This window comes from Aegilops tauschii, chromosome 5 (assembly GCF_002575655.3).
Source record: "Aegilops tauschii subsp. strangulata cultivar AL8/78 chromosome 5, Aet v6.0, whole genome shotgun sequence".
Lineage (NCBI taxonomy): Eukaryota > Viridiplantae > Streptophyta > Magnoliopsida > Poales > Poaceae > Aegilops > Aegilops tauschii.
The window spans coordinates 298690160-298709892 of record NC_053039.3 but is presented as its reverse complement, the minus strand read 5'-3'; the positions used below and the strand labels follow the sequence as shown (position 1 = coordinate 298709892).

The 19733-nt window shown below is 45.1% G+C and overlaps 2 protein-coding genes across 4 annotated transcripts; both read right to left on the bottom strand.

The window, feature by feature from the left end:
* Window positions 1-5409: 5409 nt before the first annotated feature.
* LOC109781174 (protein PHR1-LIKE 2) lies at window positions 5410-11675 on the bottom strand. Of its 3 annotated transcripts, none has more exons than XM_020339776.4 (7): window positions 11316-11675; window positions 10835-11241; window positions 8499-8575; window positions 8359-8413; window positions 6303-6372; window positions 6097-6166; window positions 5410-5918 (listed from the first exon to the last, which is right to left on the bottom strand). In XM_020339776.4, exons 2-7 carry the CDS (start codon window positions 11010-11012, stop codon window positions 5601-5603), a joined length of 768 nt encoding a protein of 255 aa, XP_020195365.1. In that variant the 5' UTR covers window positions 11013-11241; window positions 11316-11675; the 3' UTR covers window positions 5410-5600. The 3 variants fall into 3 exon arrangements, with proteins under 3 accessions (XP_020195365.1, XP_073356357.1, XP_073356356.1); XM_073500256.1 differs by having other exon boundaries at window positions 11399-11637; XM_073500255.1 differs by having other exon boundaries at window positions 11312-11535.
* A 6469-nt stretch (window positions 11676-18144) lies between these two features.
* Window positions 18145-19475, bottom strand: LOC141022785 (uncharacterized). The gene is made up of 5 exons (XM_073499046.1): window positions 19401-19475; window positions 19130-19282; window positions 19015-19032; window positions 18953-18970; window positions 18145-18552 (listed from the first exon to the last, which is right to left on the bottom strand). Exons 1-5 carry the CDS (start codon window positions 19473-19475, stop codon window positions 18145-18147), a joined length of 672 nt encoding a protein of 223 aa, XP_073355147.1.
* Window positions 19476-19733: the final 258 nt, after the last annotated feature.

The window sequence follows — 19733 nt, the reverse complement described above, 5'->3', positions numbered from 1 at the left end:
CTAGTTGATGTGAGACTATCTTCTCCTTTTTTGTCTTCTCCACAACCACCATTCTATTCCACATATAGTGCTATGTCCTTGGCTCATGCTCATGTATTGCGTGAAGATTGAAAAGTTTGAGAACACCAAAATTATGAAACAATTGCTTGGCTTGTCATCGGGGTTGTGCATGATTAAATACTTTGTGTGATGAAGATAGAGCATAGCCAGACTATATGATTTTGTAGGGATAACTTTATTTGGCCATGTTATTTTGAGAAGACATAATTGCTTAGTTAGTATGCTCGAAGTATTATTATTTTTATGTCAATATTAAACTTTTCTCTTGAATCTTTTGGATATGAACATTCATACCACAATTAAGAGAATTACATTGAAAATTATGCCAAGTAGCATTCCACATCAAAAATTCTGTTTTTATCATTTACCTACTCGAGGACGAGCAGGAATTAAGCTTGGGAATGCTTGATACGTCTCCAACGTATCTATAATTTTTTATTATTCCATGCTATATTATATTCTGTTTTGGATGTTTAATGGGCTTTATTATACACTTTTATATTATTTTTGGGACTAACCTATTAACCAGAGGCCCAGCCCAAATTGTTGTTTTTGCCTATTTCAGTGTTTCGCAGAGAAAGAATATCAAACGGAGTCCAAACGGAATGAGCCACCTGTGTGCAAAGCACGTCGGTAGAACCAGTCTCGCGTAAGCATACGCGTAATGTCGGTCCGGGCCGCTTCATCCAACAATACCGCCGAATCAAAGTATGACATGCTGGTAAGCAGTATGACTATTATCACCCATTCCTTTGTGTTCTACTCATGCATATAACATCTACGCATAGACCTGGCTCGGATGCCACTATTGGGGAACACAGTAATTTAAAAAAAAATCCTACGCACACGCAAGATCCATCTAGGTGATGCATAACAACGAGAGGGGAGAGTATTGTCCACGTACCCTCGTAGACCGAAAGCGGAAGCGTTATGACAACGCGGTTGATGTAGTCGTACGTCTTCACGATCCGACCGATCCTAGTACCAAAATTACGGCACCTCCGCGATCTGCACACGTTCAGCTCGGTGACGTCCCACGAACTCTAGATCCAGCTGAGTGTCGAGGGAGAGCTTCTTCAGCACAACGGTGTGATGACGGTGATGATGTAGTTACCGACGCAGGACTTCGCCTAAGCACTACAACGATATGACCGAGGTGGAAATCTGTGGAGGGGGGGAACCGCACATGGCTAAACAATCAACTTGTGTGTCTATGGGGTGCCCCCTCCCCCGTATATAAAGGAGTGGAGGAGGGGAGGGCCGGCCCTCTCTATGGCGCGCCCTAGGGGAGTCCTACTCCCACCAGGAGTAGGATTCCCCCCTTCCCTAGTTGGAGTAGGAGAGGAAGGAAGGAGGAGAGAGGGAGAAGGAAAGGGGGGGCCCTTCCCAATTCGGATTGGGCTTGGGGAGGGGCGCCCCCACCTTGGCCGCCTTCTCCTCTCTCCCACTAAGGCCCATATACTCCCCGGGGGGTTCCGGTAACCTCACGGTACTCCGGTAAATGCCTGAACTCACTTGGAACCATTCCGATGTCCAAACATAGCCATCCAATATATTGATCTTTATGTCTCGACCATTTCGAGACTCTCGTCATGCCCGTGATCATATCCGGGACTCCGAACAACCTTCGGTACATCAAAACACATAAACTCATAATACCGATCGTCACCGAACGTTAAGCGTGCGGACCTTATGGGTTCGAGAACTATGTAGACATGACCGAGTCTCATCTCCGGTCAATAACCAATAGCGGAACCTGGATGCTCATATTGGTTCCTACATATTCTACGAAGAACTTTATCGGTCAAACCGCATAACAACATACGTTGTTCCCTTTGTCATCGGTATGTTAGTTGCCCGAGATTCGATCGTCGGCATCTCAATACCTAGTTCAATCTTGTTACCGGCAAGTCTCTTTACTCGTTTCCGTAATGCATCATCCCGCAACTAACTCATTAGTCACATTGCTTGCAAGGCTTATAGTGATGTGCATTACCGAGAGGGCCCAGAGATACCTCTCCGACAATCGGAGTGACAAATCCTAATCTCGATCTATGCCAACTCAACAAACACCATCGGAGACACCTGCAGAGCATCTTTATAATCACCCAGTTACGTTGTGACGTTTGATAGCACACAAAGTGTTCCTACGGTATTCGGGAGTTGCATAATCTCAGTCATAGGAACATGTATAAGTCATGAAGAAAGCAATAGAAACAAACTAAACGATCAAGTGCTAAGCTAACGGAATGGGTCAAGTCAATCACATCATTCTCTAATGATGTGATCCCGTTAATCAAATGACAACTCATGTCTATGGCTAGGAAACTTAACCATCTTTGATTCGACGAGCTAGTCAAGTAGAGGCATACTAGTGACACTCTGTTTGTCTATGTATTCACACATGTACTAAGTTTCCGGTTAATACAATTCTAGCATGAATAACAAACATTTATCATGATATAAGGAAATATAAATAACAACTTTATTATTGCCTCTATGATCAGTGAAACCGGGCATTGATCATAACAATGCCCAACTAAATTCTGCCATGATCAGTGCACCATTGCTATGATTAGTGCATCATTGCCTGTTGCACTGCTCATTGGCAATTCTATGATGCGCTGGTTACTTACTGTCATCCACTGAACTGAAAAGATCGTGAAGACGGAGTGAGACACCGCCGATTGAGGGGCGCATGTTGTCGCTAGCGTCGAGGCGGCCGAGGACATCATCCCGGGGACCAATGGATCAAGAGGGTGGATGTGCTGGGTAGGATAGCGGATATGAGCAAGCCATTGGGGCTTGGCCACAAGGGGCATGACAACCACTCAGGTTCTACGTTCCCATAAAGGGTGTCGAGAACATTGCCATGCTTCTCATCCCCGAGGCCTTCTGGCCGGTGATGAAGCAGTGGCTCGTCCTGAAGCATCCTCGCATCCACATGTTGTCTGCCAACAAATGGTGCGAGTTCTGGGTCCAAGTCCAAATCTTCCAAGAGGGACTTAGACTACTTCCCAGAAGCACAAGATAATCCCCTGCGATCTGCTTGGCCTTAGGTTGTCGGGCCTGGGCTTTAGGGTGCAAATTTACAGCTCCAACACCTCCACCATATGCAGGGCCAGGTGCACCAGGCACTGCTGTCAGGGCGACATCAGTCATGCTCTTCCTCCGGTCGAGTTGTTTAATAGCGTGCTAATGACAAGGAGTAGTGTCAATTGTGTTGTTGTTCATACATGATGTTTGATGTGAAGTTTTATGTATTTGAGTGGTAAGTCCACCATATTTGAAAGAGGTGAGCAGAACAGCTGCATGCACACAACCAATTAACCAACCGCCATGGTTTGCATCTGCTCTCCCTAAAACACAAATGCAGGTCACCAAATAACAGGCATAATCTGGTCAATGATGCAATGAAGGCAACCAAACTACATGCAGAACATGGTTTTTAGTTTGCATTTACTCAGCCAAGCTCCATTGAGTCACACATGCAGGGGGGACGGTGCACGCAACCAAACACGCCGGGAGGAGCACCAACTATGCAGCTGCCCACAATCCAAGTTGGCTAACACGTTGAGATTCTGAGTGAGAATGCGCGGTACATAACATTTTTTTAAAAGGAGGATATACCCTCGGCCTCTGCAATCTGAACGATGCATGCAACCATTTTATTAATTATTCACAAAGACCATGCAAAGTAATACATCAGTAGGCTTGAAGCCACCATCTAGGCAACCCTTGTTACTACTCCTATCCCCTTGATGAAGGTATGCCGACTGTCCGAGCCTAATACCAAACAGACATCGCACCAAAGCTTAACATCTAAAGCCGGATTCCTAGCCCAGCCACATACCAGTACTGGGTCACACACCGGTCCGGCACACTCTCGGAGGCTGCTGCCGCCATCTTTCACCGGTCCATCTCCAGAGCAGGAACTGACACATCGACCTTGCCTGGCCTGTCGTCGACGCCACCATGGCGCCAGACGACTCCACCATCCTGCACGTATCCGTCCACACGCGCCCGTCGCCGAACCTCCGCAGCGCCATGCCGCCGGGATCCGCCGTCAGCCTCGCGGTAGATGTAACACCACTCCTCCTCTTGTCCCCTCCAGCTAGCACTTGCTCCAAAACGATGCCCCCAAGAGGGACAACGGCATCGAAGGTGCCATCATCGCCCGATCCGGTAGACCCAGATCTAGGGCTTCCTCCGGAGCATCACGAGTGGGGAGCCACGACCTGCAATAACGATGCCTCGAGAAGGGAACGACGTCACACACGCCGCCATCATCATCCGCCAATAACCGTAGTCGGCGCGATTTTCACCGGATCTCGCGTCACCCCGATCTCGCAGCTGGGTAGAGCAGAACGGAGCCTCGCCGTGGAGACGAGGGCCGCCATTGGCGCGCCGGCAAGGAGCCTCCAGCCGCCCCTCACCGGTCCTCCTCGCGCCACCGGCCGGCCAAGGCCATACCATGACGGTTCTGGGCAGGACGCCAGATCCGCAGCCATCGATGCCCCCCATCTGCACTCAGCCGCCGCCACCCAATCTCAGGTCACCGCCGGCCATGGAGACTTCGATCGCCGCCGCGCAGCAGGGGCACCGCCTTGACTACCGCCCCCGGCCTCCCCGCATGAAACACCTCCTCCACCTCACAAGGGATGCCGTGACGCCCGCCCGCCCTGGATCAGCGCTGGGCCCGTCGCTACGGCGGCCCTTGCCGGCGGCAGCGGCGGTTGGGGATGGAACCTGAACCTGCACCTGCTGAATGCTGTGAGCTCTCTCTCAATGCGCTTGCGCCTTGCGGGCATTGGTTGTCGATTCAGATCAGGTGATGCTGACTCTCGTTCATTCAGGCCGTAGTCACATTTCTTTGCTCAGCACCGCCTGTCCGAGTATCTGTTTTCTGAGAGTGTGATTGGTTCTACCTCCTAGCATTTGTTACTTGCCTCTATGGAACAAAGGTCGAATTGGATTCAAAAGTCATTCTTAAACATTGGCCGAGGATTTCTCGACCCCAAAGCACGCCCTCCGTCCCAAAATGTAAGAAGTTTTTTTACACTAGCTATGATAGTGTAAAACAAGTATTACATTTTGGAATAGAGGGAGTAGTAGATTAGCCCGCAAGTCGGGTCCCGCAGGGTGCACAAAAGAGCCAAGCTCTGCACTCAAAACTGAAGCAAATGATGCGGCAGGAACACCAGAGTGCTTACATGCGCAGGCAAGGCACACATTTGTACATGTGATCTTGGAAATGTGGTAAATGGATATATGTGGTTACTATTAGGATCATAATAATGCCATGATATAAATAATAAAAACAGTGACATATCAATCAAGGCACTTGACTAGCAGCACATTAGGCATTATATATATAAACATAGGTCGACGATTAATCGATAAAAAACCTTGCTTCTTGGCATGCAGTGGCAAGAGAAACAAGAGTCAGTTTACAGATTGGCGTCAGTTTACAGATTGGCCGAGATTCGACATGTCTACAGCAGACGATTAAGCTAACTTTTCCACCCAGATTTTTGGACTCAGCAGGATGACTTGCGTTTGAACTCGGGTGACCTCTGGAGAAGCAGCTGGCCTTCCATGCCCGAGGGAGAAGGCTTGCCCCCTGGGCTGTGCATGTTGATCGAGCTGACGGAGAGCTGGTGGAACACGGAGGAGCTCAGCGCGTCGGTGGCGGTGCCGCACATGATACCGCCGGAGGACAGCTCCGGGAGGCTCTGGTCGGAGACGCTGAAGCCGCTCGAGGCGAACTGCTCTGAGACGATCTTGCAGGCCTTCTCCAGCAGGGTGTTGATGTACGTCGTGTACGCGTCCATCCTGATGTCCACATGCTTCTGAACCTGATTATTTATGGTGGAAACCGAAAAGGCGGTCAGGTGTCGTGTAATGGACATCTCATTCCTACTTCAACGCTTAACCTACTCCAACCTTAAGCATTGCAAACAAATTCTTCTTGTCTGGCAGCACACAGGAGACAAGAAAAACTAAGAATATGATGGATGAAGCAGTCAAAGTTACCTCCACTTGTTCATGCAGGCTTCGTTGCATCTCCATCTGTGCTCTCAGGGCTTCTTTAACTTCTTGGCTTCTGCAGCGAGTGATTATAAAGTTTGTAAGCATGTAGCTCTTTCAGATAGCACTATCAAAGTATATATCGTAAATGTAGTCATATTCTTCCACAAAAAAAAAGGCATGAAGGACAAGGAGTAGCTCGTGGAATTTACTCTTTCGCATCTTGAGTAGAAACTCTGGGAGACAGGCTCATTCCACCTTGAGCATCAAGAAGGTAGGACCCTGCAAATTGGGGAAACCAGGGAAGGCAGACACAGAACTGAAGTCAGAAATGACATGACCTAAAAGAAATTTTCCAGAGGTTTTCTATCAGAAATGGCAAGACCTAACAGAATTTTTCAAGAGATTTTTTAGGTCAGAACTATAGATGTGCATACTAGTCCTGAATTTCTTCATAAAATCATTGCAAAACTTATGGTTCATATTTACCTACAATTTGACATACGATAGTCATTTGTTATTCTTGTGAAGTTACTGGTGATTGACAAGAAGAAATCATACTACAAACTGCATTAATCAGTGCGTGTGGGATAAGTAGTGCTACTACACGCAAGACAGATGCATCCTAAAGATGCAAGGACACAACAAATGAGCGACGAGCTGAGAGACTGACAGCACTGTTGATTTATAACCTTTAAAAACATTAAAATTTAAATGACCAGATCTTATCATTAAACAGCGACGAGCTAAAAACGAGACAATAGAAGTGCATTAAACAAGACTTCTCTTCTCATTTGCAACCTTTAAAACTTAAATGACCAGATCTTATCTAACTGTTGATTTATCTATACTACTATATAGTGTAGCAATTTTGGAAGTTTGAATCCAAACATCAGAATGCAATTTCTACCGTTGATTGGACTCAGCCGAGGGCCTAGGATGCTGGGATTCACAGCTACAGTAGTAAGCTCGTTTCTCCAAGTCGTTCTAGAAACATCCGTGAATCAGCCCTGAACCCTTTCCGTCCCTAAAATAAAAGCAATAGCCCTTTCCATGCCCCCCCTTCTTACCATCACACAATAGACATGAACAGCCGTATGTGGTGAGCAGTTCGATGGAATCGCATCTACAGCCAGTGCCGTATAGCGTGAGGCTGGTGTAGCGTACATAATTCAACACATACATGGCAATCTCGGTTTACATGTGGGAACATGTGATGCATGTGAAGCTAACTAGTATGTGTAGTATATATTCTATCTGAACCCTTGTGTTCAGTTTGTCTTATGCATTGTGTTGGCCTATCGCTAAAAACTCATGCGAACTTAACTTGCTTCTCCTTTTAATGAAAAGATGTGCAGCTGCTTTTTGCACATTCTCCAAAAACATCGGGCAGCTCAGAGCCGCATCCACATATATGCATGTATCATGTCATGGCTGGTACAACAGAAACCAAAGCAGTACCAATACTAGAATGGAGTTACAAAGATTCAATAAAGAAAGCGTAACTGCAGTGGGAAAGTGCAACTCTAGGATATACCCAAAACACCTAACTTAATTTTCAAACATTTGCATGTGAACTTGTCAACACAATATTATGCTGCAATAAGCAACAATGTAAACAGACACTAAAGTTGCTATTGCTAACCAAGCAAAATCAAGTTCCAAGTTTTTCCCTCTTTAATTGCATGTAGATACAAAATCAAGATGTGATAAACCAATTCATATTTTTTGTTAAAAGGAACTCTGCCTGGGGGTGAAGGCCACTGGGGCATTTTACCATCGCTCTATCAACGCATTCACAACCAATTCATATTAAAGTAGTTATGGCAAGTGCATAGCTGCAGATAATGGCTGCTTAACTGTATTACCGGCAATGTACGCACATCACAGACACTAATTCTTTCAAATGCACAACGATAACAATCCAAAACTTTCTGCTACAATACACACCAAAATTTTGCTATAGTTGATGCAATATTGTGTCAAGTGAAAAAATAAATACACCCATCTATACAAAAATTCTCCCTCACTCGTCAGTCCCCACTCTCTTCCTTCCACAGATCTTTCCCAACGAAGAGATGTGCATCATAAGCAACCAAACAGACATTAGTCTAGGCTGCCTGCCATCACCAAACCTGGAAACTCCCACCAATCCTAACCTTTCAAGAAGTTTGCACTAAGGGGTTCTTTGCAACATACGCTGAATCTGGTCCAAACTGATTAATCAACAGAAACACTGAGATCAGTGGACTGCTTTATATTACTTACCATCTTTAGATTGCTCCGGCGTCTCCTTCCCAGTTTGTTTTCCCATTCTGTATTTCTGGTCGTAAGAATAAAAGAGCAAACACAAAATAAAACAGCTGTATTCAAGATATAGTAAGAAGCATGTATGTATGCAGAAGTACCTGAAGATGACTCTTCAAGTGGAAAAGCGTTAGTCCCTTTACACCCATTGTCCTTAAGATAGTTTTTGGTGTTGCTTCTGCAAGAGAAACCATGCATTTAACTACTATATTCAAAGGTGTATTAAAAAAAGGTCATTAGCGAGATAGTAGGTTACAGTGATAGCATTCAACTAATACAAAATGGAAATTTCGGGTTCTAACATGGTTGGACTATAATTTGGCATTTACAAGCATATGGATATCATGCAAGCAGAGATCGTCGTGCCCCAGGAACCAAGATTCAAAACAATGGAATGCAACAAATAATTGCTCATATTTGCTTTCTGGTTATGATCATTATTACTATCATTGGAATAAAATGCTCATTATTATTGTCAGCTAAACAGAACTTTAATTTGTAACCTTTTGACATTTACATAAGGCTTTCCTGACCAGGTAACTAGCCAACTTGAGAAAAATAGTCACAGAAATCATACTTAACATTTACCTGAATTATAATTTTTAATAAAAAGTCAGTATTTAGAAGAAAAGGGTAAAAAGGAAAAGCTGACCTTTCACAGAAAAAGCAACATTAACAATCACAATTTGCAATTACCCCCCAAAACCCGGGCAATTGACTATAATGGTTTAAAGCAATTGAAACCAAATAAAATAGCATAAGGGTACCCAAGAGGCTAAGAGAGTGAAGAAAAAGACCCACTTCGTAAACCACCTTTCTGCTATTACCACACAACTTCCAATGCCACACACACGCACGCACACACTGACAACGAACATTATCATCAAGACATGGTGCATCATGACTAGCCATCACATGACTACAATTTACCACCATGACTATCATCCATGATCGTTACTCTGCCAAGTTTCTAAATACTTCTAAATATCAACCGATACAATTAATGTATTGTCCAATATTTCTTTTTTCTTTCGAGAACATGCAAGCCACTGCATGTATATCCATTAGATAGAAAGAAAGATGTCCGATATTTCAGTACTGGTGATAACGATACCAAATCAACTATACAACAACAACAACAACAACAAAGCCTTTAGTCCCAAACAAGTTGGGGTAGGCTAGAGTTGAAACCCATAAGATCTCGCAACCAACTCATGGTTCTGGCACATGGATAGCTAGCTTCCAGGCACCCCTGTCCATGGCCTGATATGGATGATATTTTGACTGATATTTCGGTCGGCATTGGCCAATATGCACGTGACAGGTCATTTTTATCCAGAAAAAATATACACGTACAACTTCATCAGATTATTAAATTAATGTGCAATTTATGTAATGGCGTGTCTATAACGTTTTACCATCACAATAAAGATTTGACGAGTGCCTATTTGGCCATTTCTTACGCAAACTACCAAAAACCTTTATTTATACACTCAATATGCTCAAGTGTGTTTATTATATCTACTATTTATGTGGGAGTGGCATGACATAAACACAAATAATTCAACAGATGTGAACATTTTTGTTTCGATACGCCTACACATCATCCGATAATATCGCTCGACATCCGATATTGCCAAGGTCGAACTGATATGAACCCGATATCCGATATTTGGAAGCTTGTCCATAGCTGCCTATTTTTTTTAAAGTCTGAGCTGATGCAAGCAACAAATATGACCTTATCCGAGCACAAATAAACTGAAATAACGACCATAACTCCAGACATCGTTAAAGAAAAGCAAAAGTTGCCCTGTTTCGCCTACCGATCCTTGCATCCCCAATAAGCAAGCCCCTGAGAGCGCAGAGACTTCTTTCCTTATTCAATGGATCATCGACATTTCTCTCTAGAGAGTATAATCAAATTGTCTGGTTCCTGCAGCGTGCTGGAATCCAAGATCAGACAAAATGACCTTTTCATCAGAACCAAAAGCCTCAAACTGTACTAAGTAAGACCAACCACATAGCCCTCGCAACGCAAGACGCATCTCTTCCCAGCTCAAAGGCAATCAAAATCTGCCATGAGTAGACCAATACCAAATCCAAGGGCGTGCTGAATCCTAAGCGCAAATGAACCGCTCCTTGTCCAACATCGCGCATTTCAGCGAAGTGTTGTTGTTCCAGGTAACAAAGATCCAAACTTTGATCCAGACTTCCCTAAAACTTGAGCACAGACACCGCCAATGGCTCAAATCCTTGGTCCCAAACCAGCAAGTGGCCTCACATGCCGTGCTCGAGTGAAAGCGCACGGTCGCACCAACCAAGAAAGAGAACCCCCACCCAGCAAGCACGCATTGCCCTCCAATGGCCATGCTTGACGAACCGGAGGGACGGAGGGTGGAGGAAAAATGGGGGAGGGGGGAAGGGGGGAGCGTCTCACTCTCGGGCCCGCCGAGCTGGGCGACGGCGTCGACGAAGCGCTCGTGGAGGTCGGCCGTCCAGCGGAGGCGGGGCTTGGGGTCCGCCGTGAGCACGAGGCTGGGGGCGCCGCCGGAGCGCGGCACCTCGCCGGGCCCGGGGCCGTCCGTGCGGTGGTGGATCAGGCCAGGGGGGAACATCTCCTCCTCCTGCTCCTCTCCAGCCAAGAAGGGAGGCGGAGGTGGAGGTGGGGGTGGAGAGGGACAGAGACCTTCTCCTCCTTCGTCCCCAAAAGCGAAGGATCCAACGAAAAGTTCCTCGCCTTTCTCTCTCCTGTTTCCCCCTTCTCTTCTGCGGCCTTTTTCCAGTGGTGGTTTGTTCCCCTCGCCCCCCCTCTCTCTAGCTCGCCCAGTGATTTGTGAAGCCCTCCTGCACATAACAATGGTGATTAGCGCAGATCAATGTCATTTTCTACTGTTCTTAGATTAACACACCCAACTTACTTCCGGTGTTAAATTATCTCGCCAATATCATCTTTTCTTCACCGATTGAACTGAAGTTCCAGAGAGAAATGAAGAACTTGTACTGCTCATTTACTGCCAGGAGAAGAACGGATGATGAGCCCCTGGTTGCTGGTGCCGCTGCGCCGCAATGATTGGCGCATTGAATTTTCAGCAGCTCCCTCTGGCCTCTCGATCTGTCGCTGTGCGTGTTTGGTGAAGGGCAAATTGGCAACTGGGTTTAGTTTACTCTGGTTTTTCGCTTCCTTAAAGTAAAAGCTAGTGGATGGACGCTAGCTAGCTCTGCTCATGCGAGGACCCAACGCCGGAACAGACCACTGGCTGCATCTGCTCCATTTGTTTATTTTCCCCCACTTCTGTGATGCGTGCCATAAAAAATCCTGCCTTGCACATGCTCGTGTCTGCGCCCGGACGTCATGCGCGCTTCCGCTTCCGCGCCTGGAAATCCAGTCCTGGAAAGTTAATTTCATTTCTAGCTGCTTGTGGAACAGCCGGTGGTCAGTTGATATATTATAAGAAGTTGTTGATTGATTAACGCGTTTGGGAAGAGAAAAACATGAAAAAGGCATCTTGAGTGTACTTACTTGGTTGACTAAATTTGGGGTGTCTTCAAGGCAAGAGAAAGGAGCGTAAGGGCAACTCCAACGCCGGTCCATGTCTGTTCGTTTGGGCGGCACGGTGAGTGAATTGCAAAAAAACCACCACATTTGAAGTTCAAGCATCAATTTGCCACCACATTTCTAGCGCGTCCCAAAAATCCACCACTTTTCTTGTAAATTTTTTCAATAAAAACAAATGACCGGTTTGCCGCAGTTAACACGATTTCTGACAGGACTGGCCCACCCGTCAGGTGCCACTTGGGCGAGGCCAGACGGCGAGTGGGTTGACGGCCGTTAGGGCACGCGCGTGGTCAAAGCGGTCGCCGCTCTGTCTTCTTGGCCCATTCTCCCCTCTTTCCCCCGTCTCTCTCTCTCTGTCCTGCGATGGCGGCGGTGGCTAAACCTAGCGGCGGCGGCGGCGAGTCAGCAGGCGGCGGAGGGACTGGAGGCGAATGGTGACGGGTTCTCGGAGGTAGACAACTGGCTCGGCAGCAGTAGCTTGCCGACGCAGCGGGCTCCTTCACCGGAGCGATCCCCTTCGCCCCCCTCGCCGCCGGAGTGGGACCTTGAGCGCCGTGCGGCAGCGGCCCTAGCACGCAAGATCAGGGCTTCCGGCGTGGGAGAAGGCCATCAGTGGGCTTCAGGGTTCGGCGGCGTGTGGTAAGATTTCTTCCCCCTCCACCCCTCTCTTCCATGTTACTGTATTCACTCACTGGATTGTGATTTTAGGGCTACAGATAGTGCATATTTATGTTTGTTAATGGGCTGTTAGATTTTAGGAGATTTTAGGGTTGTTAGATTTTAGGAGATTTTAGGGCCGTTTGATTTTAGGGCTTTGTTTACTGAAGATTTTTGTTTGTTTACTCAAGTGGTGTAGCTGATATAGTTAATATCTTCTTTGTATAACATATTACACTAGGAATTATAACTCTGGGTTTATGGTTTTATGCATGAATGCTTTGTTGACTCCTTATTAATTACACTTAATTGTTGTCCTGTAAATTATGTGCAAGCTTTGATAGTGCTAATATCTTGTCTGAATAACATGTTATATTATTAAAACTGAATCAATCAAGCACTAATTCTCCTTAATTTTCTGTAGTTTGGATGATGAGATATGGGAAATAGGGTACCATTTTCAAGGGAGAGACAACTTGGAGAGGACCATTTCTCTGTCAGAAATTACTTATATTAACATGTTAGCACTGCTAGAGACAGAACAGGGATATACTGAAGCTGACTACATGTTCTATATTAAAGAAGAAGGAAAGGGGGCAGCAGGAATGCAGGTTATTGACAGTGAAGAGAGTGTGGAAGAGATGCTAGACCATTATGTTGAGCAGAAGGTGCTCAACATAACTGTAATTAAGGCTAATGAGCCTAATCTAGGAGATTTTAACAGGCAAATATTGTGGAGGAACAAGTACCTATAAATATGGGGGATTCCAACATTATTTCTATAGATGAGGCGGGAGTATTGTTCCCTATTGCTGTTGAAGACACAGTTGAAGAGCTGTATGTTGTGCCTATTGCTGTTGTAGAGCCAGGTGAAGAGGTTGCTTATATTAGCACACAACAGAGCATGATTTTGAAAAAAGCAAAGGGCAAAGAGAAATTACAGGAAGATGTTGGCCCCTCTGATGATGAAGGGTTTGTTGATTTGAACTGGTGTGAGTACAAAGAGGAAGAACATGACATAGGTAATGAGGAGGAAGATGAAATCATTGAGAAGTTGAAGCAGAAAAGGAAACTGAGAGAGGATCCTATGCATCACTTTGAAGGAGACACAGAAGTGGAAGAGATGTGTCCAGAGGCAGAGGACTCAGACACAGAACCTAAGATACCTCTTCCTCAAACATTGAAGAAAGTAGGCAAAGCAGGCCCCACTACAAGATCACACCATGAAGCTGACATTGAGGTAATTCCTGATTTCATTCCATCAGATGATTCAGCTTGTTTCCCTGGGGACTATGGCATTAGTGAATCAGATGATGAGTCAGGTCTGCCACTGCCTTGTGGAAGGAAGAGTCAAGCCAAGAGGGCCAGGACTAGGATCTGGTATGATGAGAGCAAGCCAGATGCTCATGACCAACTTTGCTTGAGTATGTGCTTCACTGATGTGTATCAGTTTAGAAGAGCACTTAGGAATTTTCACATCAGACTTAGAAATTTTCAGTACCATAGGAACTGCAAGGATAGGATCATTGTGCATTGCACAGAAAGGGACAATGGGTGTCCTTTTTTCATGACTGCATCAACAATTGCTCATGAGAAGACTTTCTGCATCAAGAAGATGAAGTTGTTGCACACTTGTGGTGCACATGGAGAAAAAACAAAAGTGACAGTTGACTGGATGGCCAGAACCTGTGAGCAACAACTGAGAGATAATCCAAGGGCTGGTGTTGATGCAATTTTAAAAAGAACAAAGACTAAGTATGGGCTAGAAGTGCCAAAGACCAAGGCCTACAGGGTAAGGTCATTGGCCATTGAAGTGGTGGAAGGTGACATGAAGGGACAATACACAAGGTTTAGGGATTATCTTCAAGCTGTGCTTGATACCAACCCTAGGAGCAGATGCATTGTGACTACCACAGAGCTTGAGCTCCATCCTAGTCCAAATCCTAGGTTCCACTACATGTTCTACTGTCTGAATGCTTCAAAAGAAGGTTTCTTGAATGGGTGTAGGCCCTTTGTAGGTATTATATGCATTCTAAATTACTCCTGTTCACTGCCCATATCTTTTACTTAATAATGTACTCATTTCACTACCCAATGCTTTAATACAGGTTTAGATGGTTGCTTTATCAAGCTTTCTACTGGGCAACAGATACTTGTTGCCACTGGTAGGGATGGGAATAACAACATATTCCCTATTGCAATTGGTATTGTTGATAAGGAGGACAAGGAAAGTTGGACTTGGTTTCTTAGCCAACTAAGAGCTTACATTGGAGAGGGGAACAAGTGGGGCACATACACAATCATCTCTGATAGACAGAAGGTATATTTTTCATTTCACAATTGAATGAGCAAGTTGTAGAAATAATAATTTGTATTATGAAGTTATATGATTAATAATCTCTATTATGACTTAAACATGGGCTGTTGAATGCAATTCAAGCTGTGTTCCCGCACTCACCTCAAAGATATTGTCTTAGACATATCTATGCAAATTTCCAGTCAGCAGGCTTCAGGAGTGAGGAGTTGAAGAAGCATATGGACAATGTTGCATATTCATACACCAAGAATGGTTTTGAGGTTGCAATGAATGAACTGAAAAAGGAGGATGAAGATGCTTGGAAGTGGCTTTGTAATATCCCTAAAGAGACTTGGGCAAGGCATGCTATGGATCACACATGCAAGACAGACCTAGTAGTCAACAATCTCAATGAAGTATTTAACAAGATGATACTAGATGTGAGGAACAAGCCAATAAGGAGCTGTGTAGATGGATTCAGAACTAAGTTGATGGTTAAGTACCAAATAGTTAGAGAGAAGATAGAGAAGAGTAAGTGGGAGATAACACCCACTTATATGGAGAAGTTGGAGGAGTCAAAGAAGTACTCAAGGCATTGCACTGCATACATGGCAGGTCCTGGTATTTGGCAAGTCACTAGTGGGGAGTCTACCTACTGTGTGAACCTTGATAAGTGGACCTGTGACTGCAAGAAATGGGACCTATGTGGTTGGCCATGTAACCATGCAGTTTCTGCCATTACAAGAGTGAAGGGACAGCTAGAAGACTATGTGCATGAGTTCTTCAAAAAACCATTGTATAAGGAAACATACAAGGACATCATCTACCCTATACCAGGGCCTGACTGTTGGCCTAGGACACCAACTGCTGACATAGACCCACCAGTGTTCAAAGAGAAGAAGGGCAGAAAGCAAACAGCTAGGAGGAAGGGGCAATTTGAGGTCCCAACAAAGAAGGATACATCAAGGATGGCAACTATCACCTGCAGCAACTACAACATGCAGAAACATAGGTACACCTACTGCCCTCAGCCCCTGAAGCCTCATCTTCAGGCAAGAAAGGACAAGCACAAGGTATGGAATATGCACATTGTTGTCATTGTTTTCGTTGTTGGCACAAACAACTAGCCTCACCAGTTTTCATTATTTTAATCATTTGATTCATCCTAATTGTTGGGCTATGATGTGTGCTCTCTTAGACAACCAGAACTCACTACCATGAAGCTGGGGGAAGTTCTACTGCTAGGGGAACAAGAACAACTGCTACTGGTCCTGCCCAGCCTGCTAAATCTACCAGGGGAAGAAAAACTACTGCTGCCTCTACTGGTCCTGCCCAGCCTGCTGCTTCTACAAGGCCAAGAAGAACAACTGCTGCTTCTAGAAGGGCAATCATCAACAGTGATGCTTCTACTACTCCTTCCCAGGCTGCCACAAGAGCTTCAGGTTCAAGCAATGCAGCCAGTAGGAGAGGTGGAAGGCCCTACATGGCACCTAGGGCTGCAACTACAATAGAGGGAGCAACAGTAGGGTCCAAAAGGAAGAGGTTCTAGAGCACCAGGATGAGGGGTTACTTTTATGCCAGTGGCAACTAGTCAGTGCACAATTTGGCTGTTGTCTTTTGAACTACCGGCCTTAAGTATTTCTAAATTTCAGAAACTATGCCCGAGAACTGCTATGTGTGAACTGCTATGTGTAAACTGCTATGTGTGAACTGCTATGTGTAATCAGTATTTAGCTTGAGAACTTGTTTGTGTTAGCATGCTAAGATTGAGAACTATTATGGATGAGAACTTTTATGGTTGAGAACATGTTTGTGTCATCAACAATTTACTTGTTTGATTTGATGCTTTTATGGTTGAGAACATGTTTGTGTCATCAACAATTTACTTTTATGGTTGATTTGATGCTGAGTTTGGACTGGTGGTTTTGTCGAGCCCAAGCCATCCTAAAGCCTAAATGATAGGTTTAGTGGCTTTGTCGAGCCCAAGCCACCCTAAAGCCTAAATTATAGGTTTAGTGCCTTTGTCGAGCCCAAGCCACCCTAAAGCCTAATTGATAGTTTTAGGTGGCTTCGTCGAGCCCAAGCCACCCTAAAGCCTAATTGATAGTTTTAGGTGGCTTCGTCGAGCCCAAGCCACTCTAAAGCCTAAATGATAGTTTTAGGTGGCTTTGTCGAGCCCAAGCCACTCTAAAGCCTAAATGATAGTTTTAGGTGGCTTTGTCGAGCCCAAGCCACCCTAAAGCCTAAATGATAGTTTTAGGTGGCTTTGTCGAGCCCAAGCCACCCTAAAGCCTAAATGATAGTTTTAGGTGGTTTTGTCAAGCCCAAGCCATCCTAAAGCCTAATTGCTAGTTTTAGGTGGCTTCGTCGAGCCCAAGCCACCCTAAAGCCTAAATTATAGGTTTAGGTGGCTTCGTCGAGCCCAAGCCACCTTGAAGACTAAATGGTGGTTTCAGTGGTTTTGTCGAGCCCGAGCCACCCTAAAGCCTAAATGATATGTTTAGGTGGCTTTGTCGAGCCCAAGCCATCTTCAAGACTAAATGGTGGTTTCGGTGGTTTTGTCGAGCCGAAGCCACCCTAAAGACTAAATGAGTAGTTTAGTTGGCTTTATCGAGCCCGATCCACCCTAAAGACTAAATGAGTGGTTGGTTTTGTCGAGCCCGATCCACCCTAAAGACTAAATTAAAGGTTTAGGTGGTGAGTGCACTATGCATATTTTCTCTTTGTGCTTTATGTGATCAACAATTTACCTTTTGTAAGCATTTGCCCAATTTGGCCATGCCCAGTTGGTCTTGACCATTCACCATTTAGTCCAAAGAAGCAGATTAATAATTGCAGATTCATAATAGCATAGCTCTTACTATAGAAAGCTAACAACATTACATAACTGGGGTAGTTTTGCAGCTAGTCATTACATACATTACATAACTTAACTGGAGGTAGTTTTGCAGATAATCATTACAGTCATTACATAACTAGGGGATTCCCAAAATATACAACCCCAAGGCCAGCTATATTGTTCCAAGGCCACATATTAGCTTAACATAACTGAGGTGATGAACATCATTGTTCACTCATCAAGGATTGACTTGATCTTGGCAAGCTTGTCCTTGTTGCCATGACCAGCTTTCATAAGATCACCCACCAGAAACTCCAGCTTCTTCTTCTCCTCTATCAGCCAGTCCCTCTCTTTCTTGATCTCATCCCTCTCCTTCCTGGTGTTCCTAATGATCTCTCCCTAAGATCTAAGAATGCACTTCATCTCCTTGAGCTCCTGAGCCAGCTTCTCCATCTCCTTCATCTTGCCAAAGTCAGCACTCTCCTTCTCCTTGCTGATAGCTAGCTTCTCCATGTCCTTGTCCACATCCATCTGCTTCTGCTTGAACTCTTCATCACTCATGACCCTGTTGTTCTGATCTGCCCAATCAAACATCTTGGTGACACCCTCAACCAGCTGACTGTACTGATCCCCAAGTGTATCCAACTGCTTGTTCACCTTGTCCAACTCTTTCTTATACTTCTCATGGTCAATCATTCTGCCATGGTTCTCCTCATGAAACATCTCCCATATCTTCACTAAACATCTTTGCAGAATAGAAGGCCATGTGGCATCAACCCACTGAGCAACACCACAGTCAATACCATCCTGCATCAAGTATTAGAAAATAAATATGCTAACTTCAAAAAGAAAATAGATGAGATATCCAGTGATTCAGTTATACTTGCAGATATAGCAGACACTCAGGAAACTTGGAGTTCAAGCTAAGCTTATATGACAAGAGCAATACTACCATTAACTGAATTGCAAAATCACTGTTAACATGTTTCATTTACTTCAATTACCGGCAGAAACTGGTGTTTGCAAAATCACTTTTAAAAACATGTTTCATCAACTGAACCTGGAATAAACTACATTAGTTCAGTCAGTATCACAGTCCAAAAAAATTGAATAGTGATAATCCCCTCAATTTACTGACAGAAATTGATGCTTGCATCTGCAGCTCTACCACAGTACAAAACATGTTTCATTTACTTCAATTACTGACAGAAATTGATGCTTCCATCTACAGACAGTACAAATCATGTTTCATTAAGTGAATTTACTGACATAATTTGATTCTTGCAACTGCAGACAGTCCAAATTAACTGAATTTACTGATAGCAATTCCAACCATCTGTAGACTAACTACCACTAACACAAACCCTGGTTGGATAACACTCACCTGAGGAACAACACATCCATAGAACCTCCTCCCAGTGTCCTTTCCTTCAAATGCAACATATTTCATGCATGGGGCCAAGTGCAGTCTACATGTGATGCTTGCATCTGCAGCTCTACCACAGAAGGATGCATCTATAGTGGTGCCAGGGTTCGCCTGCATTGTAGCACACTAGTGAACCGCAGAAAAAAATAGCAACTGCTCCAAACATGGTCTCAAATCAAAGAACACTTGAACACTAACCCTAACCCTAGGTGCAAAGCAAATATCTTACCCAGTGCTGCTCCAGATCCATGCCGACCAGCTCCTCCTCCTCGCTGCTCTCCTCTCCATCCTTCCACGATGGCATCTTCTACGGCGGGGAGGGAACCGTGCCTCCGGCGGTGGCGAAGAACTCCGGCGGCGGCAACAAGGGACAGAGCAGAGGAGTGAGAGTGAGAGAGTGAGCGAGTGGAGTGGAGTGTGAGCGGCGGGGAGTGGGGGCTCTGTTTTGTACCGACAGCCCTAACGGCCGTCAACCCACTCGCCGTCTGGCCTCGCCCATGTGGCACCTGACGGGTGGGCCAGCCTTGTCAGAAATCATGTTAACTGCGGCAAACCGGTCATT

What these genes read in the sequence shown, in the direction of transcription:
- LOC109781174 (XM_020339776.4), bottom strand. Translation starts at nt 11,012, where the DNA reads ATGTTCCCCCCTGGCCTGATCCACCACCGCACGGACGGCCCCGGGCCC. An exon ending in TCTACTCAAGATGCGAAAGA is followed by an intron (nt 6,167 to 6,302) that starts GTAAATTCCACG and finishes CACTCGCTGCAG; the next exon opens with AAGCCAAGAAGTTAAAGAAG. An exon ending in GCCTGCATGAACAAGTGGAG is followed by an intron (nt 5,919 to 6,096) that starts GTAACTTTGACT and finishes ATAAATAATCAG; the next exon opens with GTTCAGAAGCATGTGGACAT.
- LOC141022785 (XM_073499046.1), bottom strand. Translation starts at nt 19,475, where the DNA reads ATGCCATCGTGGAAGGATGGAGAGGAGAGCAGCGAGGAGGAGGAGCTG. An exon ending in TGGATCTGGAGCAGCACTGG is followed by an intron (nt 19,283 to 19,400) that starts GTAAGATATTTG and finishes GCTACAATGCAG; the next exon opens with GCGAACCCTGGCACCACTAT.